This window comes from Gymnodraco acuticeps, unplaced genomic scaffold (genome assembly GCF_902827175.1).
Source record: "Gymnodraco acuticeps unplaced genomic scaffold, fGymAcu1.1, whole genome shotgun sequence".
Classification (NCBI taxonomy): Eukaryota; Metazoa; Chordata; class Actinopteri; order Perciformes; family Bathydraconidae; genus Gymnodraco; species Gymnodraco acuticeps.
Genome location: NW_022990271.1, coordinates 785,855 through 811,459, shown reverse-complemented (window position 1 = coordinate 811,459; position 25,605 = coordinate 785,855). Strand labels below are relative to the sequence as shown.

Genomic DNA, 25,605 nt, shown 5'->3' with positions numbered 1-25,605 from the left:
CCTGCATGTGCCATCCGACCTCTGCAGCTCATCCAGAATGCAGCGGCTCGTCTGGTCTTCAACCTTCCTAAATTCTCCCACACCACTCCGCTCCTCCGCTCCCTTCACTGGCTTCCGGTAACTGCTAGAATCCACTTCAAGACACTGGTACTTGCTTACCATGCTGCGAATGGATCTGGCCCTTCCTACATCCAGGACATGGTTAAACCGTACACCCCAGCGCGTGCACTACGCTCTGCATCAGCCAAACGACTCGTTGCGCCCTCGCTGCGAGGGGGACCCAAGTTCCCATCGGCGAAAACACGTGGGTTTGCTGTCCTGGCTCCAAGATGGTGGAATGAGCTCCCCATTGACATCAGGACAGCAGATAGCTTGCACATCTTCCGGCGCAAACTGAAAACTCATCTCTTTCGACTCCACTTCGAGCGTTAGAACTATTAACAAAGCACTTATATACTAATAAAGGACTGGCTTATCTAAAGCCAGTTGAGTAGCACTTGAAATGTTTGGCTCTATGAAACCTGATGTACTTATATGATTCTGTTTTCTTCAAGGTTGTGTCTTCCTGGTCGAATGTACTTATTGTAAGTCGCTTTGGATAAAAGCGTCAGCCAAATGCAATGTAATGTAATGTAGATGTTGATGACGTCTCACGGAACTGATTTTATTAGCCTCAACTTTTTGGAAAACTAACAGGAGCATTTACTGATTCACATCCTCAGCTATCAATGTGAATGATCATATTTTTGAGTGGTAATCGATCTTGAATAACCTTTTTTATTACTTGATGTTACGAGGCTTGCAAGACTTTGAATGCTGAGGTTTTATATTACTAAACTGGTTAAGTATTTGTGATAATAATGTACTGACCATCCATTCTGAGATGATGATGTCCACCTTCTCCACCGGCAGCTTGATGTCTTCTATGCGCCCTTTGATCAGAGTGATCTTGTCCTCCAGCTGGTTGGACCTGTGGGAAACATGCAGAGCTCAGTGTCAGAGGACTAAGAGGAACATTGCCTTGCGTTTAATAGCTGATGGTTCAAGTAAGCCTTGTAGTTTTGCTGTGATGCACAACATCCAAAGCCCCAATAGCGACTACATTATGTATAATTTTTTATAATAATAATAAAAAACATTTTACATTTTTTTATTATTATTCAAGCAACATTGGCCAATTCATAGTCACTGCTCACTTCTGAAGGAAATTCTTGATTGTTAAGCAGCTAAATGATCTACTATGCTGTGCTGTACAAGTAGTGTACAGTGGTTTTATTAGTTTATCAACTGCTGTATATTTTGCGAGCAGGAAAGGACAAAAACAGTAATAGTGTGTGTTGTGAAGCCAAGACAATAAGCTTAAAGATGCTAAAACACCCACTAATGCTCAAAGGACCTGCAGTTAGGGGATGATCATCACGAGAGCAAACCATTTATACATTACACGAAGTGACTTGAACCATGTTAATTACCAACTGAAATCTGCACGCATCACCATTTTCATCTTAATTTAAAAAATGGTGATGGGTGCAGATTCCAGCCTCACTAATCTTGCTTTAAGCCACTGAAGATAGAGCAGCTACCTGGCACGAACATTTCCGTCACATAAATTGAAAGTAAACTTAAAGTAATGGAAGATGTATACATATATGCATACCAGTGTTTCCCCTACCATTGTCTTGGAGGGGCGCTGCGCCCCGCCAACGGAGCCCCGCCAACGGAGCCCCGCCAACGGAGCCCCGCCAACGGAGCCCCGCCAACGGAGCCCCGCCAACGGAGCCCCGCCTGAAATTCAAGGTGTTTAAAAAAAAAAATATATATATTTTTTTGTTTTTATTAATAACATTTTTTTTTATATATATAGCACCAAATTGCAACTAATCTATATCTACTGTCACTTTTCACATTGAACATGTGCTCTTTTATAAAATGAACTAAACGCTTACATTTTAAGTTGTGAGTTTAGTGGTTTTGACCCTAAGAAACACTGATGCATTAATCGATAACAATAATCCACAGCTCCTCTCTCTGCTCCAGAGGATTTAAAAATATATATTCCAATGCCCCCCCCCCCCCGCGCTCAGGCAGCACCCCCCCCAAAGCAGTAAACCTAGGGGAAACACTGCATACTGTGCAGCAATATGGCCAACATTTTAAATGTGTACATTATGTTCCTCTTATATTCGGAGCCGTGTAGGCTAGAAACTAATTGTGGGCCTGCAGGGGTGTCAGGCTCAGGTAGGGACAGTAAGATCAGTGCCGCCATTTAAATTATCCTTCCTTTCAGAGCGGCCAGTCCGGGTATCAATCTCTGTGAATATTCCATTATCATGACAGCTAATGTTACAGAGGACAGAACAATTACTCACAGCGGCCCAGAGTGCATTTCTGTGGCAGCGATCCTTATCTTGAACTGTCTCTCCCCTCTCTGCTACTGCTGCTATCACCTCCTCCCAGGACCCAGCGCCCCCCTTACCCACAGCCCCGCACCTCCTACACCTTTCACAAGAGGGAAACACTGTAATCTCATTATTGGGGTAATTTAGAGGACAATGTCAGGACTCTGGGGAGAGAGTCAGTATCTGTGTGGCTTTGAGAGAGAGAGTGTGTGTGTGTGTGTGTGTGTGTGTGTGTGTGTGTGTGTGTGTGTGTGTGTGTGTACACATTTCATGATAGGAAACCAGTGTCTGAGAATAATTGCTACAATTTGATGTTGAATCTGTCCTTTTTAAACAGGTTTGCATTTTCATCATCATTCAGACATTTGTGCTGTAGTTTAAAAGATAGCAAATTGAAAATATCGTAAAGATTTTTAATAACTTGTATATTTGCCAACATTTATTTTACAAAATATAAAGTATATGGGAGAAAATAATATTTTATAGTTTTGAATATTTAACTTCTTAGTTTTGTCGCATTTCCTAAACAGGAACGGAGAAACTCCCTCTGAAGGGTACTCTGGGATTGAAGCCTTTGCAGACCATTTACATGTACAAAAACCTATGTAACACACTACATGAAAGAGAAAGCCTCAAAAAGCACAAAAGGGCCTCTTTGATAAACAAACTGATAATCTTTAGTACATATAACCATTAAAAGTTGAATTCCATTCATCCACATAAAATGTTGTCTAATTTGTGTCCACTTTGTTCTCACAATTCAAAGCATTCTATTGGATAATCCATCAATTCTAGCCATTTAAAAAAGCTATTTAGACATTATCCATTAAGGAAGTGACTGTGAAGGAAGGAAGTCACATCTAGCTTTTCATTTAAACTTTGGCGACGGAGTAGAGACAGGAGATGGATGCTCCTGCCCAACCAACAGGAGCCACTTTAATTACAATCCTGATATTAACATCTAGAGGAAGGGGTGGGCACACAGAGGCCATCCACACACACACACAGAAACGAGAGCTTTAAAACCACGACTCGAGCAGAAAAGTAGATTTAAAGAGAGCCAAGGGCAAGAGTCTGTGTGTTTTAAGTATGTACGTGTGAGTGTGTAGGAATGGGGGGGGGTTACACATCTTTCTTTAGCTGAATCTTCAACGCTGGCGAACCTGCAACGCAGCCTGCATGCCAACGCACACTCCCACAGCGAGTCAGTGGTCTGTAAAATTAAAACGTCCTTTTCCTTCAGCAAAAACCCCGTTGTTTTGCTTACGACACTCTCTTACATAACGGTAATAATAGCAGTCATAATGGCCCCTAACTCAAAAATGCATTTTAGAGGCAGGGGTGTGATGGAGGAAGTGGCTGCAGGTAGACGTAGGGACATGCTCTGTGGAGGTAAATGACTCCAATGTGGATAGCCAGCTGCTGGAAAACTGGAAGAAAACGCAGCACCTGAAATTGGACTGAGAACTTTATTAAAATGGAACCAACAGGGGGTCATCTACATGTTGGTGTGTGTGTGTGTGTGTGTGTGTGTGTGTGTGTGTGTGTGTGTGTGTGTGTGTGTGTGTGTGTGTGTGTGTGTGTGTGTATTAAGTTTGTATCTTCTTGGTCGAATGCACTTATTGTACGTCGCTTTGGATAAAAGCGTCAGCTAAATGCAATGTAATGTGTGTGTATACTGCAGGGGAGAAAAGGCGAGGGGTGAATGAGTCAGACCGCAGGTGTAAATAATGTGCGTTATGGCCACGCGACTGACAGTAGCTTTATTTAAGTCAACCAGCTGCAACAAATAAAAGGTGGCTGGAGGTCACACAGACCTTTAGTCCCACAATCCTCCGCTGCAAACAGGGGGAACAAGCCGTCCGCTCTCAACTCTTGAAGGACCTCTATGACATGCAAGGCACTGGTTGAGCTAGCAATACCGCTAAGTGAGCTAATCTGCTAGCATGTTAATTGCTGACTGGAGAAAAACGTTTATTTGTTCATTGCTGAGAGAAACATTGATGTAATTCAATCAACTTTAAGTGTATTTGGGTGGAGGCAAACATAAATAAATACAAATAGTTATTATTTAATTTTAAAGTGGTTCTTACCTGACTATGTCCATGGCCTGATAGATGATTTCGGATTGGTCGACTGCTATGACCTTCTTGGCTCCTGCTCTGGCAGCGAACATGGACAGTATGCCAGTCCCACAGCCCACATCGAGCACCACCTGCAGGACGAGAAGCGAAGGAGGTGGGACAGGGGTAAGAAAAAGATCCCTGGAAAAAAGTGCTCAAAGTCATTTGTAAATGTATTTATGTTGAGCTGAAATCCTATGATAGGCGGTAAAAGGGCTCTTCACTGACGTTGCCGTTGTGTTTCTATAGAGAGAGTGGATGCTGCCTGGCTAGGCGGAAGCGCTACCCTCGGTGTTGCGCACTACTTGAAGTTGACGTCGATCGCTGTGCTCAAAGTTCAAATTATTTCAACGCTTTTTTTTTTACCGCTGACCTTTTGGCGCAAAACCAATCAGATGACATCTGAATGAAGCAGCGCAAGCTAGCAGGGGACAAAACGATAAATACAAGGAAAACAAATTGACAAAGGGATACTTTCCAGGATAGTAAGAATAAAGAGATCTTGTTGCATGTCTTCCACAACTTGGCTCTTTTTGTATTTTTGGTACGCAGATTAAAAATAAAAGGCATGACATTTCAGACATGGGCCGTCAACAGATCTGCTGAGCTATATATACATTTATTTTTAATTAACAACAAGATGAATGCTAAGGAAAGTGGACCATCAGCCACTGTCACAGAAGCTGGTATGGCACAGCGGAGATTGTTTTGAAAGATTTCATAACTTTGATAACCTCTAGCTGCTTTGGCATCCACTTTTTTTCTCACATCCCGAATCCAGCCATCCAAATGAATGTTGTGTATGTTGGCCTGCTTTGCTCCACAGTTTTACAAATCAAAGTGCTCCATCAAAAAACTTTTCACATCCACCCACAGTTGCCGAGTCACTTCTATTTCAGAAGGTTACAGTTAATTTGTTCATTAGCTCCCGGCTGATGTTAAATGGCTGAGGCACAGCTCAATGACGATACACGTCTCTATATCTAACCCTGTGTTTATATGTGTCTCTATTTGGGGCGACTTTAACTCCCCTGTAAGCATCACGCTGCCTTTATAGGTTCACAGGGGGTCGCCAACAAACTGCAGACACAGCACAACTCCTGACTGTTTTCTCCATCTTTCTGTATACCGCTCAGCCACCCACCCCCTGTTAAAAGTACTGAAACAAGAAGATCCTGTTTTGTTCTCTATCTAGCGCTTCCTGTAGAAGGTGACACTTCCCTTTCGCTGTGACAGGGATAATGTACGTTCCCATCAACAAAACCTGCCTCCCTCCTCTACAGCCTCATCCAGGCACTAACCAGCAGCCGCCCATATAATGGATGGTCATGATACAGGCCACTGCTTCCTGCAACTAAAGGCAATGGGGAAAGAGAGGGGTGGGGGCAGTTGGAAGGTTTTTTTTTTTTTTTCAGGGGAGGGGTTTTGGTAGTGGATTGCCTGGGCCTGTTATCAGCACTCTGCAGTCGACATTCAAGGCGCTAATAAAGTCACACTGTGTTTTAAATCGGACACCATCACCTTATTAATGTCTTCCCTGAAAGATACACACGCCCATTTCTGTTAATAGGCTTGGCTACACATTAAAACAGATCCCCGGCTAATACTGTATGCACACATTAAAGCACATATCTGTTGGCGTGTGTTCAGCAGGCTCACCTTGTCACGGAACACTTCAGGGTTGCGGTACATGAAGTCACGGTAACTCTCTGTTCGCACTTTATCCTGTTGAGAGAATATTCAAAAAATGAAGAACATTACAAACAGACACAAAGGGAAAGAAGAGAGAGAAAAGACTAAAAGAAGGTTTACTGCAGGGTTTCAAATAGTCAAAAGGATTGTTTATATTGTTTGAAGTGGGGTTGTATGAGGTGTCAAGCCAAGTGCAAGCCATTATGTCCATCTTTGATTTTGCGAAACCCACCAGACTTGATTGAAAAAAAAATCGTAATTTAACCTTGTAGAACACAGGAGTTGCTGGTCTACCTCTTACTCATCAGTTAGTTTGTGTTATTGTGGAAGTAACAATGTTGTCCTAGTCCACAGCAGTACAATGCTTTGCTTGGATGCTGCTACTCCTGTCTGTTTCTCAACACTGTAGGTAATACATTGACTTTTATAAGTACCTCATACAGCCCTACTTCTATTCTCTTTAAGGGAAGGGTTATAAATCTAACTTTTAAAAGGATTTTATATTCTTTAAGTTCTACGACTATAGTTTCTATTAGGATGCTTATTTTGTGATATGAAGCTGAATTTAACACAGGCCTTATCAGGAGAAAGAAAAAAGCTCAGAGCATGGCATGTTACACGTTTTTCAACACAGGAGCAGATAACAGCAGATCAAAACAGAATGTGAGGAATTCTTGAAAATGCTTATGTGATAGATATAACTGGGACTACAAAACATACAAATGTGTAGAATAAGTCAGGTCAGTACACACTAATTAACATGCCAATCAAAGATCAATTCAAGAGATCTCAGCTATTGTAAGATATTTAGGTCAACAAAAAATGTCAGTCATTATGTGATGTAGAAATAACCAGAGGCTCATTCAGTTTTTTGCACTTAAATAAGCCCCGATATTTGAGTCAATTAACAATGATGTTGCAGTAATGACCAAAGAACACAAAATGTATGCTACATCACAATGTTACAAAAACCAACCTTCATAATCATAATATAGAATAGCTATTGTAGTCAACATTAATTAGCTCTAGGCTAATTAATACAAGTGGAAACATGTCGAACAGGTTATAGACTTAGCATTTAAATGCTTTTTCCATAATGATTCAACCTTGTTTTTATGACCAACACCACAGCTGCAAAGCAAACATTTTTGGACTTGATCGCAGATCGTATTTGTCAAATTTGGCCATCTGATAATGTTTGAAAGGTAGGTTAAAATGTGTTTGAATCTATCTCAGTAAATGACTGACATGCCCACATGTACATTAAAGGTCACCTATCATGCTATCTTTAGGCAATAGCACAGGTCTCAGATATATAAAAAACATGTCTATGAAGTGTTTTGCTCAAAATACCAAACAGATCTAGCCATGCCTTATATCCCTCTATTTCACTTCCTGTTTCAAAAGTGCTGATTTTATGTATAAAGCTTTAAAATATTAAAAGAATTGATACAAAATAAAAAAGGAGGGGGTTGAGCTCATACGGGACCCGGCAGCTACTGTCTAAACCAGGGCCGTCAAACTCAAGGCCCGGGGGCCAAATCCGGCCCGTGACTTCATTTGTGGCCCCACAAGAGCTTGCAAAGAATATTATACGTTTAATATACGGTTACATGATGATTTACAGAAGCACGTTGCCCATAAACTACATGTCCCACAATGCATCTCAAATTTGACTTTTTTTCTTCTAAACATGTATTTTTTCTTAGAATCTGCCCTTTTTTTAAATGTCACTTTCTTTTTTTTTTAAATGTAATTTCTTTTTTTTTCCAGAATTTTGTTTTTCTTTTCAAATCATTTTGTGACATTCTCACTGAAGAGACTTGCAATTATTTGCCCTAGACTTCTGCTTTCAGACGTAGTTAATTATGAAGTTATTACCCTATCTGATAATAATCCAATGCAGAGGCAATAATGTAATATAATACATTATTTTATATATATATATTTATATATGTATTTTTACATAGTCTTAAAGTTACAACTAGCCCTTTGAGTGCAGCCATAATGCTGATGTGGCCCGCGATTAAATTGAGTTTGAAACCCCTGGACTAAACTAAATACTGCAGTGATGAAACACCATATCATGGATTATCAAGGAAGTTACAGACAGACGGGACACTAAACACAGAGGCAACACGTGATGATGTGGCTACCTCCCCTGCTATTCTACCTGGTCGGCTACCTGGTGCTGGGGATCTCCGGGATCGGTGTCGCTCCCGACGCTGAACACCCACAAGACACACCTGCGCTTGATGTGTGGCCTACCCCAGGCACCATGGCTTCCCCGGATTCAGTAAGAGTTTTTGCCATAATGACAACCCCGCTGCTCGCGGAGGACCTTCTCTCATGGACGTCTCATCTACCCGGGGTTCTGCCGCGAGGACTACGCTGTCTATGGGCCCAGGGAAATGGGAGACTTTCCCCCTATGCAGCGCGCACTTGCGACGGCAAGCCGACCAGCCCAGCGAGGAGGACCTGGCTTCTAATTCTCCTACTCCTGATGTCGGGTAACGTGAAACCGAATCCAGGCCCAGAACTGTCTCAGCTGCAAACGCCAGAGGAGTTTAGAACGAAAGACGGATTACGTCTTTTTCACCTTAATGTTCGCAGCATGATTAATAAGATGGACTCCATCAGAATATGGGCCGATTCGACTGACTCTGATATCATTGTCCTTTCTGAGACGTGGCTCAAAAAGTCGATTACAAATGATATGATAAATATAAAAGATTACAATGTCTTTAGAACAGACCGTGTGGGAAAAGGGGGCGGGGTTGCGATTTATGTTAAAAACCATTTAGACTGCACCTGCATCGAATCCCTAACAAAACCAAAATGCTTTGAACTCTCTGTAATTAAACTATCGCTCCCAAGTGGTTCAGACATTATAGTGGTCGGATGCTACCGCCCGCCCGCTGCCTCAAGCGAAGCCACGAATATACTCTCCAATCTTCTCCATAACTGGACTAAATCCGAGATGGTTTTACTCGGAGACCTAAACTGGGACTGGCAAACGGATTTACAAAACTCTTTCAAGGACACTTGTGACTCTCTCTGTTTGGTGCAACTAGTTAACTCGCCAACTCGGTTAAACCAAAAAGATTTAGAGAAGTCCACTTTGATTGATGTTATTCTTACAAACGCACCTCACCGTTTCTCCGCAGTAGGCACGTTTTGTAATGATATAAGCGACCACTGCGCAATTGCTTGTGTGAGAACCTGTAAGATCCCTAAAGGAAAGCCACGTCTCATTCACAAGAGGCGATTCAAACATTTCAATGAGCAGGCGTTTCTACATGATGTTTTTAATAGTGATTTACACATTGTTTCACTTATGACCGATGTTGAGTTAGCATGGAATTATTTTAAATCCACCTTCTTGGCTATATGTGACAAGCATGCTCCTTTTAGGACATCTAGGATAAGCGGTAAAGACAACCCCTGGTTTAAGGATTCTATATCCTCTCTCATTCGACAGAGAGACACTGCCTGGGCTAAAGCAAAGAAATCGAATATTCCATTAGATTGGAATCTGTATAGGACATTAAGAAACAAATGCACTAAGCTGATTAAAGACTCTAAATGTGCCTACTATCTTAATGCAAAACATGACAATTTGAATAACCCTGCAAAGTTTTGGAAACTTGTTAAATCCTCCTCAGGTTCTATCACTCCAAACAGCCTTCCTGATCTCTTAAGGGTAAATCAGAGTGAAATCAAGGGCAAAATGGATATTGCAGACAGCTTTAATAATTATTTTATTTCTGATGGCTCAATCTTTGATTCTAGCAACTCAGGGATGATCGCTGCAGAAGGAGAGCCAGGTCCTCCGCCACTTGACCCTGATCAACTGTTCACCTTCGCCCCCATCTTGACCTCTCAGGTTCACAAAGCTTTAATGAGCCTAGATGTAAAGAAATCGTCAGGCCCAGACAAGATAGAGCCGTTCTTCTTCAAAGTTGCTGCAGGTCTGATTGCAGAACCCATAACCTCTATTTTGAATCTCAGTCTTTGTGCTGGTGAATTGCCTAGCTCATGGAAGTCGGCCATGGTTCTCCCCTTGTTAAAGGGCGGAGACCCCTCTGACCTAAATAATTATCGCCCTATTTCCAGACTGTCTGTAATGGCCAAAGTCTTTGAATCTCTTGTAAACGAACAACTGAAAAAGTTTCTAACTGACCATAATATTCTTAACGAGTCTCAGTCAGGCTTCAGATCAGGCCATAGTACTACTTCAGCGGCTATGCTAGTCTCAAATGACATAATTGAAGCACTAGACAAGAAAAAACACTGTGCAGCATTGTTCGTTGATCTGTCTAAAGCTTTTCTGTGGATCATGCATTGCTACTGCAGAGGCTTGGCTGCATAGGTCTTGGCAAAATGGCTTTGAGCTGGTTTAAAAACTATCTATCTGAAAGAACTCAGTGTGTCTCAGTAGAAGATTATACCTCAGCTGCTCTTACTGTAAACAAAGGTGTTCCACAAGGTTCTATTTTGGCCCCTGTCTTATTCTCCATCTTTATAAATGAACTAGGAAATGGGATAAACCCAGCACGGTTTCATTTATACGCCGATGATACAGTTGTTTACACAGTGGCTTCCTCTTTAACTCAGGCCATAGAGCTTCTACAGGATGCTTTTAATACACTGCAACACTCCTTGCTAAGGCTAAGACTGGTCCTTAATGCAAAAAAGACCAAGTACATGACCTTCTCTCGCTCTCGAGCTAATACAGCTGTCCCTCCGATTCTGACACTGGAAGGGACATGCCTTGACAAAGTAGCATCCTACAAATATCTAGGCATATGGATTGATGAAAAGATGGCCTTTGATGTTCATATTGGGAACCTACTAGTGTTGCACGGTGTACCGATACTTGAAAGGTACCGCGATACCCTGCCGTTTAAAAACGGTACGATTCCTCCGTTTCATTAGTATCGGTACTTTAAGAATGACGGGGAAAAGTACTCCGGTGAGAAAGCGCTGTTTTAATAAGAGCCGTGTGTGTTCAGCGCTCTGCTTCCACTCCCTGCACTGCAGCCGTTGCCTGCAGTTTCCGCCCCCTCTCAAGCACGTTCTAAGTCCCTCCCCTCTCTCGTGCACGCGGCCACGCGCTAGCTGCCAGAGCATGTGAGAAAACGAGAAGCATGGCTGCAAGTGGGAGTGCAGCTGCCGCTGCGCCTCGGCTTGTTGACAAAAAAGACGCGAGAAGCGAAATTTGGAAGTATTTGCGCTATATCTCTGACATTGAGGGCAAGCCTACGGACACCACGAGGCCTGTCTGTGAGAAATGTTTTAGATCCCTGCAAACCAAGGGAGCCAACACATCAGACTTGACTAAGCACCCCGCCGACCGGAATCCAGAGCTGTTTAAAGAATTTAAAGACAGACAGGTTAGCGAATGTGATAGATAACATAATTACATCATGCTCAAGCCCATGCCCTCAAATCTAAGTCAAAGAAGTGTAATTTATTTTGTGACAATCGAACGTTTTCGTAGTTTGACGAGGCAATTAATGGCAATGATAACTGTCTAATATGGCTATCTTTTTAGCTAACTTACCAATGTGGCTAATATCTGCAATGTACATTTTGTCAATAATTATTTATATTACTGTACTATTACATGTTAATATAATATCAAAAAAATTATATTTTATAAAACAGAAAAGTTGTTTGAGATGATGCTTAATTTTATTTAATACGAATTCTTGTCATTTATTTTGTTTATTGTTCTCATTGTTTAAACGTTTGTGTTATGGTTCTGGTGTGAAATAAAGCACAATAATTACATTTAAGACTGTTTCCCTTTTTTTAAGAAAAGTATCGAAAAATAATCGGAATCGCAATTCTTGACTTGGTATCGGTATCGAAACCAAAATGTTGGTATCGTGACAACACTAGAACCTACTGAGAAAACTTAGACCTAAACTGGGCTTTTTCTTCCATTTAAAGAAATGTTTCCCGTCTGAAGCCAGGAAGAGAATTGTGCAGAGTTTCTGTCTATATTAGACTATGGCGATGTGATCTATATGCATGCTCCTTCCTCCCTGCTTAAAAAGCTGGATTCTGCGTACCATACTGCTATACGTTTTGTAACGGGTGCAGGCTTTCGCACCCACCACTGCACTTTGTATCAGTCCTTAGGATGGTCCTCTCTGTACCAAAGAAGACAATCACACATGTTGATTTTTATCCTTAAGTCATTGCTAGGTAAGCTGCCCTTATATATCTCCAGACTTCTGTCCTTTTATACTTGCTTTTTTAATACCAGACGAGCAGCAAATGGGATGCTTTTAAATGTTCCTTTGATGCAGTCAGAGCTTGGTAAAGCTGCATTCTCCCACTATGCTCCCTTTTTATGGAATACGCTGCAAGTAAAACTTTGTCTAGAGGCATACATATCTGTATGTAAAAAAACCACCTGTATGTAAATTGTAAATAAGCCATCTGTATGTCAAATATGTCTTATATGTCTTAAATGATATGATGAATTGGAAATGGGGGACCCTGATGTAAACAAGACGAAAGTCTTTCTCTGGTCTGCATCCCCTTAACAATTGTATGTTTTGAGCTGTACTGTACTGTACCCAATATACAAGCTGTTAATAAACTTTTCAATCAATCAATCAATCACTTCCTACTGTAAATGCTTTTAAAAGGTATGCTACGATTAGCCCTTCATGAAACATGTAACTGTTTTACCTGATGCTATTGCTGATGTGATTATGCTTCTTGCCACTGCACAAATGGCCTTCTGTATTTATATTTGAATTGTATGTTTTTTGTTTAATGTCCTTGTTTTATGTTGAAACTTGTTGTGTGCCGTGTTGGTCAGGACTCCCTGGAAGAAGAGATCTTGTATCTCAATGGGACATTCCTGGATAAATAAAGGATAAATAAAAAAGGAGTATTTCTGAAACAGTATGGAGCTCAAAGGCTTTCTCTCTTGCCCGTTATACCACAAGGTGAGTTCCTTTTGATATCCAGCTTCTTCACACACATGCTCTCCAGTACAGGTTAGCTCTGAGTGTTAGCGATGCTAATGTAAACACCGACCATTAGGGGTGTAACGGTTCACAGAAGTCACGGTTCGGTTCGTACCTCGGTTTGGGGGTCACGGTTCGGTACAACAAGTCCCAAATGCATAATTCCAGGTTTGTTGTTATTTATGTTTGAACAGTAGTGCAAGTTTCAGTTTAAAAATAAAGAACTCTTTTTTGAATAATTAACTGTATTAAACAGTTAAAAACAAACCATACACAGTACACTCAGATGGCCATATTATCTATAATGGCTGATGTCAAACAAAAAGGTTTCATCAAGCTGTAAAACTAAAAAGAATGTCTTGAAAATATGACATAATAAATAATAAGAAAGTGTTTCAAGAGCGCAAAGTCGTTGAAAAACATATGCCAAAAGCTTCCGTTATTTATTTTGGTCTCTCGGCTCTCATGTCTCTTGGCTTCTAAAACAGCGGGGATCAGCTGTTGAACTGCTGTTGGCTTTTGCCGGGCTCCGGTGATTGGCAAATCTGGGTGATGCCTTCTGATATGATTTAGCATGTTTGGCGTGTGTTACCATTAGCATTCCGCACCGCTGTAGAACAACGCCGACACGCCGTCCTCGTCCGATCCACCACTCGTACACTCCATCGTTATTGTAGTCCACAGGGAACCCGAAATGTTCCCACACAGCTGATTTAAAAGAAGCAGGTGGGTTCTAGCTCCTGTGTGTTATCTGAAATCGCCATACTAACTTTTCTTCTTCTTGTATTTTGTTCGTTTTGCTGTTGTGTTTCTTCTTGTTCTTTGTTGTTTAAGGGCGGCTGGCAAACAGCTTTTATGCGCAATACCGCCCCCTGGATTATAAATAGTGTAGTGGATACTGCCCTGAATGACACTTTTTTCCCACTCGTAAAAAAAAGGCGTATTCGTCGTGTGACTGCGTGTGCCGAACCGTGACGTCCGAACCGTGACGAATACGGATACCGTTACACCCCTATCGACCATATTACGTCCAAAACAGTCGGGCATTGTTTCTGATAGCAACTTTCTGATAGTGCCGTGGGTCCACATTTCCGATATTACGTCATATCAGACGCAAATCTGGATCAGCTCCATTGTAGCCCCGTTTTTAGAGATTTGGGTACGGAGGAAAAGAGAGCGGGTTTTATTTTCTGACGCTGCGTGAGTTCCCTGACACACCGAGGACACATCTTTATGTATAAAAGACATGAAAAAGTGCATTTTGCAAGATAGGTCCCCTTTAAGAGAGTCATCTGTCACTCTAATTGAACTCTCTCTCCAGCCCTCTGTGTTTTACCAGACAGTGTTTCCTTGCTGAGCAGCAGCAGAGGGACAGTTACACTAGGAGGGAATTTCAGTATAGAAGATCCAAACTTTAGAACAGCTACACTTGAATGCGTTCTTCCCCCAAAACCTTTTTGGTCCATAAAGTCAATGTTGTGTAAAATGAATGCTACATACTGAACACCAGGTATTGCAGTTTAAATTTAAAAAATGTAATCAGATTTTAGTATATGAACAATTTCCACCACGATGGAACACTAAAACTCTCCACAGAAACTAATTAAATGTTTCGATGGGATAGCTTCATAAAGCAAAGTTAGACAGGTTAACTTAGAAAAGGTTAAATCGGGGATAAATTATGAGTCGTTTCATTTTAAACCGAAGCAATGTACGTCTAACTCACGTCATATTGTGACACACACACACAGTGCGTCATAGGTGTTGCTCTTCATTGCAACCTGTAAAAGAGTTGACAACTATCTACTGCAAAGCCCCCCCCGTCACTTGTTCTCTGCCCCTTTGAGGCGATGATGGACTTTACAACCTGACGCACTAGCACATACATGACGCAAAACTTAACAGTCCTCGGGACCAATCAGGACAGCCAACAGGAATATTTAAGCACTGCGGTAAGTAGAACAGGAAAGGAGGAGACAGAGAGCCCCCCCCCCCCCCAAACACACCCCCTCTGCCTTCTGACACTTTGAGGTTTCAGCGCTTGAGCAGTGTAAAGATGTATTTCCGCCTTTCGAGCATCGGCATTGCTGGTGTCTCACATGAAAGCGCAACATTTATTGCTGATTTATCCCTTTTGAGAAAATGACTTGTCCTCAGTAGCAAGTGTGCATAAAGATGATCGTTTTCATATGCATGCTACATGGAATCTTTCAGCCAAGACGCACGCTGATGAGCACACTTTTACTCTGCGGAGATTTCTGGCAGCCGTGGGGTAGTGACTCACAACACTGCGATGAGACCTGCAGGCCCGGTCAGTGTGTGTGTGTGTGTGTGTGTGTGTGTGGCGTGTGTGTGTGTGTGTGTGTGTGTGTGTGGTGTGTGTGTGTGTGTGTGTGTGTGTGTGTGTGTGGTGTGTGTGTGTGGTGGTGTGTGTGTATATATATATGTTTTTGCAGAACACAGACCTTCAGCATCTCCTCATGGATGCTATAATGGCCGTAGGAGCTGAAGTAGGCCTCGTCCTCGTCCTCTCGGAGCTCGGCCACGGTGCCCAGGTTGCCAGGTCGACCGGTGTCTGTGTTCATCACCAGACCCTGAACCAGCAGCCTGCGAGAACACGGGACAAATCTGCGTTTCACTTCTCATATATATAGATTTAGTACACGGGACAAGAGCAGCGACCAGAAAGCAGAAAGAACACACAACCTTCATGCAGGACGTAGCAGTAAATGGAGGAGATGGGAGGCATTAATCTTTCTAACTCTCTTCCAACCCCCCCAGCCTCACTCTTTCTGTAATTTTCCCTTATTGCCCCCCTCCTTCCTACCTCCCCTCCTCACTTTAACCTCCATGCTGCAGTGGAATTTTCCTTCCTCCTTTTTTTTTATAAATCTTTTCCCTTGCTCCAAACTTCTTCCACAAGGTATTCTAGTGGATGTTTCTGCAATACTGGGTTCACTGTGGCCCTCTGCAGGCCATTAGGGGGAAGTGCAGAAGTAAACACGCAGAACACACTGCAAGCTTACAAGGGTTGACCATAGGGGCTGCTTGATTATGGCAAAAATCATAATCACGATTATTTTTGTCAATAATTGATATCACGATTATTAAAAACGATTATCCATTTACTTTGAAAATATCCATTTATTGAAAAAAAAAATGAGAACAGTATGTTTTTAACAGTTGATTACCCTGAACTTTAAGTATAATTCAACTGAAAAACCAATAAAAAAATTATTATAAAAATAATAATCGTTTTATTTCGATTACGTTGTTTTCGGAATCGTTGCAAGCCAAAATCGTAATCGAGATTAAAATATGATTAATTGCACAGCCCTAGTTGACCGTAGACTGTATACCAATGTTGACATGAAATCAATTGATAGGTCAACCTTATTACAGCTAGAGCAGGGGTACTCAAACTTTTTTATTAAAGGTCCACTTGTGAACTTTATACAAGGTCACTGGTCCGGATCAATGCCAGTAAAGTCACCCAATGCAATGCGTGTCACGCTCGCGCACACAAGTAAATATATATGCACGTTCATTCTCACAACGCATCAGAAAATATACATTAATTTACATCAGAATGAGAAACTTTTTATTTTGTATAATGTTTTATAATGGGACACAGGGTTCGGTCCGGATTGATTTGTAGTTCGGTCCGGATCCGGACCTTGGTCCGGAGTTTGAGAAGCCCTGATCTAGAGGTTACAACAACAACAAAAAATCCAGAAATGTCACTGACTTGATTTTCTGCATGTCTTCCAGGGATCTGGTCAGCGCATCCTCAGCGGCCTGTATCCTCTGCTCCTGTGCATCATGGGACATGGCCCCAGACGACTGGCACGCCGACAGGCTCGACCCCTCACAGAGATCCTCAGGGTCTGCCAGAAACACAGAACGTAAAGGCTTCTGAATACAGTGACTAACACAAGCTCAAATACAGGAAGACAAAGTTTACATTTTGTGTATTTTGAGCTCCATGTTTATCGAGAGTATTTCACAGGGCTGCTGCACAAACATCTTAAACATCAAATGTAAGGACTTTCTCAGGCCAAATGTTCTCAAATTCAAGTATCAAACACTAAATAGTTTGAGACCAGGAGAAGGTTGATTAGAGCAACATTAAAAAATGGTTACATTAATTGTTAAATGAGAATTGGCAGACTTTACACAACTTCAAAAAGATGCAGAGGTTTGCATGTGTGTTCACATCTCAATTGTGCTGGGTTACAGTAAACTAGCAATAACTAATATTTCTGGAATAAAATGTATTTCTTGATCAATATGAATTCAAGAACTTTTAATGATCTAGGTCTATCTGTGTCTTTTTTTAACCATCGTCAAGGCCTTGATTTTCTTTCTTGAAATTCACAAACTCCTAGGGGTTTTAAGGACCTGTTTTTTAATCTAATATTCAAACCTGCCAGTGGTTTTGGGAAAACTCTCATTACCCTTTCCAAGGAAATGTTCATTAATTAGTAGGGCCGGGACTTTAATGCGTTAATTAAGATTAATTAATTACACAACAATTAACGCGTTAAAAAAATTAACGCATTTTAATCGCACTTATTTTTGCACCGCGGAACGTTTCTCACTGGATGAGTTTCAGGCGTACCGATTATACTGGAGCACCAACTAACGTTCATGACTTCAGACAACAACAAACCACAGTGAACAACAGTGGGAAATGTTGTTTTAAAAAACGGACGGATGGAAGCGTCGATAAGAGCACGGTTGTGTGCAAATTATGCAAAAAGGAATTCGCATATCACCGCAGCACATCAAGCCTCAAGTATCACCTCAATGCAAAACATATAGCAGCTAGCGTGGAAGCTAGCGTGGACGTTAGCCTCTTTTATCGCGTTCACACCAAAAAGAGCCGGTACTAAAATTAGTTCATGAGAACCTTTTTACCCCCACGAAAGTCCCTGCTAGAGAGCAGAGAGCTGCTAGAGAGCAGGGACTTTCGTGCGGCTCTCTTGTGAGAAAAGAGCTATATTTCTGATTGGCTGGGCGGATTGCAAACCACGCCCCGTAAAACTCCCAAAAAGTTTTGTGAAGCCGCCATTTTATTATCCTCGCATTAGCATTATTAGCATTAGCCCAGCGCAGAAACGCAGAGAGACTAACTTATGGCAACACAAAATAAAACATGGGAGCGGTGGAGATGAGGAGGTGTCGGCGTTCTGGCGATTTACTCGGAAGGCTGCTGGGACTCCCAGCAGCTTCTACTGAAGCCAGTCCCCAACTCCGGGGACTTCCGGCCGGGGGACTTTGGGCGGCAGTATACGCCGTGAAGTGGTTTGCGGCCTGCCAGTAAACCCAAAGCAGAAGAAGAAGAAGTGACGTCAGCGGCTTCATTTGCCTAATCCACCCCCAGGTTCAAAGAGTTCTCATGAACTAAATTCTCATGAACCTTTGTGGGAAAAGTACTGCGGTGTGAATGCGCCTAATGGTATACTAAAATCCATGTGAAAAAAATTGCTTCTCACTGTTCTCAGGTCAAATATTTATATGTGATTAAAAATGCGATTAATTTCGATTAATTAATTACAAAGCCTCTAATTAATTAGATTAATTTTTTTAATCGAGTCCCGGCCCTAGTAATTAGATGTTGTGTGTTTGTTTTTATTCCTGAAAGAATGTTATAGCTTTAGATTTTCACCAGTTGTTAATAAAGCCTGAGCTCAAATATCAATTACAAACATCATCAAAGAGCAAAGGCTTCTTGCTGCAGCTGCCATTTCCGCACATTTACAACCATACAGTGAGGATTGCACAGCAGAGGAGACAGAGAGGCTTAATTCTACAGCCAGGCTCGGTGCTCAATAAAAGGTACAAAAGTCACACTTTTTCTCAACAGGAAAATATATATCACTCCCATAACTCCACTAGCGCTCTCTGCACCTACACCCAAAACTAAATCCTGCTCCTTCACTCATTTCGGAACAATAACACACTAATAGTAAAGGTTAAAAACAGCTATACAAGAGAAATGCTATCTACAAAATTCCATAAATCATTTTGTTAACTATACTAAATGATTATGTGGAGCTCTCGCTTTAAAAATGTTTTTTCCCACAACTACTTGTGTGACTGTATCTGTGCACAACCTAGCCCAACACCAGGGATGTCTTTAAGTAGATATTGAGATACAAAAATGTACATCGTTATTCACATTTCTACGATTTATACTTGGAAAATTATGTATTTTATATTCAATGGCACTTACTGAACATGTTTCACCTCTTTCCTACGAACCACCGCTGAGCAACTGCTAAATGTGAATGTGTTATGCCTTTGTGAGAACCTTACAAGACAGTTTCATAAGTAGTTTTGAAAATCTAATAAACTTTTGCAAATATTCTCTAATGAGACGGACATATCTATTGAGATTATAACTGAGTTCAATCAAACGAAAGCAGTTCCGTACCTGTCTGCAGGAGGGGGTCGTCCTGGATTACTGGCCGCAGGAAGTCTTCACTCTCCCAGGGTAAAGGACCGTCTGGCAGCCCTGCTAGACAGGCTGCATCACATTTCTGTAGACAAAGATCCATCAGTCCTATTGCACTTTTTTTTAAATGTATATTTCATTTAGTTAGCTATTTTTCAGTGGATACTTTGTGATGTTTATTGGACGAAACGTTAGCAATTTCTATGCTCAGTGAACACAAGGTAAAAACAAAAGTCGCAAACATCAAGGAAAAACCAAACAATATATCAATTTAACAATATAGTGTGAACATTAAATCTTGTGACAGATTGTACTTACTGTTGACCGTATGAAGTTGATCATCTTTATGTAACCATAGTCATCTAGATCTAATGAGGGAAAACAAAAAAGTGAGCCATTTTTTAAAAACCGAATATTCCTCTGACACAGAAAGCATGAGTGCCTGCTTACTGTGTTTTCTCATCACGTCCACCAGGTTGAGCTGGTGCTCAACAACGCAGTGCTGCAGGGTGGCCGGCACGGAGCTCAGCAACCTAAAACATACCAAGTGAGGAAATATGTTTAATTAAATATATACAGTAAACTTCCATGCGTTCATCTTCAAACGTCGTAACGGATCCTGAGATGTATTACTTTGCTGTGTAGAGAATTGACTGGATCACAACCAGTAAAGCATAGAATTACACCCTGAATTGTATGAATACAAAACAGTTGGATCGCCTCATTTGTGGTGTAAAAGCCAACAAACCATTTTATGATAGCTGGTATGGGACTTTAGCATGTTTTTAAAAGGCTTAATTACTAATAAATCGAATTAGCTAATTGTAAAAACGGCTCAGAAAGCAATCTTATTTATGCAATAAAGCCATGTATATAACCCATTAAAGCACATCAACAGTAATCACATATTTCCCCTGTTTAATAGGTCAAAAGCTAGTTAAACTGCTTTGCATGTTACTGCTCTATGTACTTAGTCAGTTCATTGAGTCGAATTTTAAAGTGTGTCCCTGCGATCTCAAATATTATTCATAACATGAGTTGAATTCAAATGATATACCAAAGAACGACAAATGAGAATAAATACAATTTTACATTTAATAATACATTTAGTAATACATTTTTTTATTATCTTTGATTTTTTTTTATTCTGACCTGAAAAGGGAGATTATGTGTTTTGTATGACATGTATGACCAAGCTGTTTGTGTTGTTGTTGTATTGTATGTTATGTTTTTCACAGCTGTAATGTACATACAACACAACCGCTATATCATCATTGCTTGTCAATTTGTGTTCAAAAATCAAGTTCAAAACAAAAATAAATAAAAACGTGTGTTCAATCAACAAGTTATCTTTTTTAGTAACTTTTGTTTGACTCCTTTGGTTTCGTTTGTAAAAATGTAATTGCGAGAAGGACTTTGACCTTAACTAAAATGCAACATGCATCTTTTCTTGCAGGTGTAAAAGCAAAGCACTCTATATCACAGTCCTATAGTTTTAAAACAGGTACTAAACAGTAATGACATTTGGCTGTGCAGACTAAAACCAAAGTAACTTCTTATGTGTTTGAGGTTTCGGTTAAATAGACACAACCAGTGAAAGAGAAGTCTGACAGTAAAGATGTTCTGTAAGATTAGCTGAAAGTCATCTCACCTGTCACAGAACAGACAGGTGACTTTAGTTGGCTCACTGTCATCTTCATCCATACACTGCCACAGCTGCTCATCCTCAATGTCTTCATCCTCACCGTCAGAGAGCTCGGGCATCTCGTCTGCAACCCCGTCACAGTCTGTAGAAATAAAACCTCATTACAGCTGCATGCACACGGTAACTTTTCGCTGTGTTTTAGTAAGCTAGTCTCCTCAGACATTAGCATCAACGTTGCAGCTAAGCAAAAGGTGTATAACTTAACGTTTGACGTAACTAAATTCACAGTTATTCCACTATTTACGCTTTAAAATTAAACGTCAGCCAAAAAAAGGGTTTATATGTTCAACAGCTATCGTTTTTGGGGTTAAAATTTGCTATTTACCAAACTCACGTGGGTTTGTGTATTCTGCCATGATGTCGCTTTGGTTTCAGTGGACTTCCTGGTCACGTTTGGTGACGTAAAGAAAGGGGCCGGGCCATAGACTGGCATAAACTGAAAAGAAGAGCGTGCACATCTAAATAAACACCACAAGATGTCGCCAGATTTTAATTCATGACACAGCAATGATGATGATACCTCTGTCTACACCGGTCTACACCTACACTCATACAGATCAACGGGGTTTATTGTGACCTATTCAAAATTCCAGATACATAATCTTTGTGTTGTTGACTTCTCACCCACAGCCACTAATGTCTAACTAGACAAATAATTTAGAGGGCAGGCAGCTGGGACATTAATAGTTTGATAAAGAAAAATGCATAGTTTAATTTGACAATGTTGGTTCTAAATGTAGCTCAATAGCTACAATATTATTATTTGAAGACGCTCAGATACTTTGTTCTTTTGAAATAGGGTGTTAATAAATTATATAGCTGACAAATAGGAGTTTACACTTCCTAAAATTAAGTGAAAATGGTGCAGACAGAAACATTTGGAAAATATATGTTATACGTTTTGCAAGTTGAAATAGATTTGTGGTGATTACAATAATTATAATTTCAAAAACATATTACTCCAAACTGGCAGAGCTCACCTAAAAACGGTTTATGTTAGATTATATTTCAGGTGTAATAAAGAGCATTTATGTAAAGAAAGAAACTGAAGAACAAAAGTAAAGCATCAATGTTCTTTATTAGCAGTCAGTTAGCAGCTTTCCTGGACAAGCTGCAGAACTTCTGGTAGGTGTCAGGTGGCGGAAATGGTGGAAATCCAAACACCGTGACGACCTCCTAACCTATCAAGCTCTCCTCTCCTCTTTCTCTGCTTCGATCTCTCAGGCAAAAAGCACTTTCTTTCAAGATAAGATCCAATCTTCCTATTCCAATCCTAAAAAACTATTTTCCATCTTCTCCACCCTCTTGGACCCTCCAAAAGCTCCTCCCCCCTCCTCACTTCTGTCAAGCGACTTTGTTACCCACTTTGAAAAAAAGGTTAATGATATTCGCTCTTCTTTTTCTGACTCACCTTTACTCACCGCTGGGTCACCAGACCTTCCTTCCACCAACACACTAACCTCCTTTTCCCCTCTCTCTCCAAGTGAGGTTCTTACCCTCATTACCTCTGCCCGCCCTACCACCTGTCCTCTGGACCCTATCCCTTCAAACCTCCTTCAGACTATCGCTCCTGATATTCTACCGTTTCTCACCCATTTCATCAACACTTCTCTAACTTCTGGTCACTTTCCAAACAGTCTCAAGGAGGCAAGAGTAAACCCTCTCCTAAAGAAACCCACTCTCAACCCGTCTGATGTTATAAACTACAGGCCTGTCTCTCTCCTCCCGTTCCTGTCTAAATCACTTGAACGCGCTGTCTTTAAACAACTCTCCTGTTATCTCAATCAGAACAACCTTCTGGATCCGCACCAGTCTGGTTTCAAGGCAGGTCACTCCACAGAAACTGCTCTCATTGCTGTCACGGAGGAACTGCACACTGCCAAAACTGCATCCCTCTCCTCTGTCATCATCCTGTTGGACCTGTCTGCTGCATTCGACACGGTGAATCATCAGATCCTCCTTCGCACTCTCCAAAAACTTGGAGTTTTCTGGCTCTGCAACTTTCCCTCCTCACCTCATACCTGAAAGACCGTACCTACAGGGTGACTTGGAGAGGGTCTGAGTCCGACCCTTGTCATTTAACTACGGGGGTCCCTCAGGGCTCTGTTCTTGGTCCCCTCCTCTTCTCCTTGTACACAAACTCGCTCGGATCAGTCATTAGCCCGCATGGTTTTTCTTACCACTGCTACGCTGACGACACCCAATTAATTCTGTCCTTTCCCCGCTCAGAGACCCAGGTCGTCGCACGCATCTCTGCTTGTCTAGCTGACATCTCTCAGTGGATGTCTGCTCACCACCTCAAGCTCAACCTTGACAAGACTGAGCTGCTCTTCCTCCCGGGAAAAGATTGTCCAACTCTTGACCTGACAATCAACATCGGCACCTCAGTTGTTTCCCCGACTCAGACTGCAAGGAATCTGGGTGTGACCCTAGATAACAACCTGTCCTTCACTGCAAACATCGCTGCTACAACCCGCTGCTGCAGATACACGCTTTACAACATCAGGAAGATACGTCCCCAGCTGACTCAGAAAGCGACTCAGGTTCTGGTCCAGGCTCTCGTCATCTCACGCCTAGACTACTGCAACTCCCTCCTGGCTGGTCTACCTGCATGTGCCATCCGACCTCTGCAGCTCATCCAGAATGCAGCGGCTCGTCTGGTTTTCAACCTTCCTAAATTCTCCCACACCACTCCGCTCCTCCGCTTCCTTCACTGGCTTCCGGTAACTGCTAGAATCCACTTCAAGACACTGGTACTTGCTTACCGTGCTGCGAATGGATCTGGCCCTTCCTACATCCAGGACATGGTTAAACCGTACACCCCAGCGCGTGCACTACGCTCTGCATCAGCCAAACGACTCGTTGCGCCCTCGCTGCGAGGGGGACCCAAGTTCCCATCGGCGAAAACACGTGGGTTTGCTATCCTGGCTCCAAGATGGTGGAATGAGCTCCCCATTGACATCAGGACGGCAGATAGCTTGCACATCTTCCGGCGCAAACTGAAAACTCATCTCTTTCGACTCCACTTCGAGCGTTAGAACGATTAACGAAGCACTTTTATACCAATAAAGGACTGGATTACCTAAAGCCAGTTGAGTAGCACTTGAAATGTTTGGCTCTATGAAACCTGATATACTTATATGATTCTGTTTTCTTCAAGGTTGTGTCTTCCTGGTCGAATGTACTTATTGTAAGTCGCTTTGGACAAAAGCGTCAGCTAAATGCAATGTAATGTAATGTAATGTGTCAAATCTGGGGGGGGATTATATAACTATTTCACCGCCCTGGAACTTTGGAATTTAAATTTTTGCAAACAGATGCAAAAAATATCTTGTAAATAATACTTCAGTTTTACCACAAGGCTTGCTGATGTTTGTCAAATCAGCATCTGGCAGGTCAATTCAAACTCAATTATTTTTCGTTTTGAAGACCTGAGACAGTACTAGGAGCTTTTGTTTCTTCATCTTCTGGTTGCAGCTTTGGGGGAAAGACTGTAACGGTCCCATTTTGTTCAGAGGGAGATCCAACTTCTGCTTTGCTTTCAGACTGGCCCTCAGGGTTTGATGCTTGAGGTGTGAGCTCTGCATCTCGGCCCTCTGTCTGCAAGGTCAAAGCCGTCTTGGTGCTCCACTCCCCAGTAACAGGAGGAACAGCTGTTGCATTACCTGTGGAAATCAAACTGGGGGGCTGGGTTGTCTGTGGAAATGTCTGAATGGGGGCTGTTGTAATGTCTAATGAATTGGTCCGAGCAGGGAGATCATTGTTTGTAAAACGTGTTTGGAAAGGTCTGAATTTCCCTCCATGGACGGGGATATCTGCTCTCTCTGTTGGTGGTAGACCCCATCTATCCTGAGTCCTTCTACCTACAGAAGCTTGGGGCCATGTTTTGTCAAGACTACGCTTAATGTGGCGCACATGGGTGTATCCTCTTGACATCCCATCACTGCTATAGACCCTGGGACTCCATGATGGAGAAGATATCCGTGTCTCAACCTTTCCTGCTGGATTGCTGCCAGGAAAATGTCCTTTATTGATAGGTCGAAAGGTTATTCTGCCATGATTCAAGCTTGTGGGGGAAACGTTGGACCCAGTGGGGTTTACGTGAATCTTTTGTGACATAGACTTCAGATTAGGCTTAAAGGTTTGAATACTTGGACGTGCATTACTGCTGTATGAGTAGACCGGGACCCTTCTGTCGTTTGGTCCAAAGTCTGGTGCTCTGTCTACCGGAGCA

The 25,605-nt window shown here is 41.8% G+C and overlaps 1 protein-coding gene across 2 annotated transcripts in view; it reads right to left on the bottom strand.

Annotated features, from left to right (window-relative positions):
- Nucleotides 1-21,790, bottom strand: part of prmt3 (protein arginine methyltransferase 3) — a 75,345-nt gene extending 53,555 nt beyond the window's left edge. The window contains exons 1-10 of one of the 2 annotated variants that reach the window (XM_034221079.1): nt 21,706-21,790; nt 21,318-21,453; nt 20,117-20,199; nt 19,985-20,034; nt 19,646-19,751; nt 16,955-17,093; nt 15,672-15,813; nt 6,182-6,247; nt 4,493-4,614; nt 871-970 (exon numbers count right to left, since the gene is read on the bottom strand). In XM_034221079.1, coding sequence (XP_034076970.1) covers nt 871-970; nt 4,493-4,614; nt 6,182-6,247; nt 15,672-15,813; nt 16,955-17,093; nt 19,646-19,751; nt 19,985-20,034; nt 20,117-20,199; nt 21,318-21,453; nt 21,706-21,727 — 966 coding nt within the window. In that variant the 5' untranslated portion in view covers nt 21,728-21,790. Of the gene's footprint in view, nt 1-870; nt 971-4,492; nt 4,615-6,181; nt 6,248-15,671; nt 15,814-16,954; nt 17,094-19,645; nt 19,752-19,984; nt 20,035-20,116; nt 20,200-21,317; nt 21,454-21,696 lie in introns of both variants that reach the window. The other variant, XM_034221078.1, reaches the window with a different exon arrangement.
- Nucleotides 21,791-25,605: the final 3,815 nt, after the last annotated feature.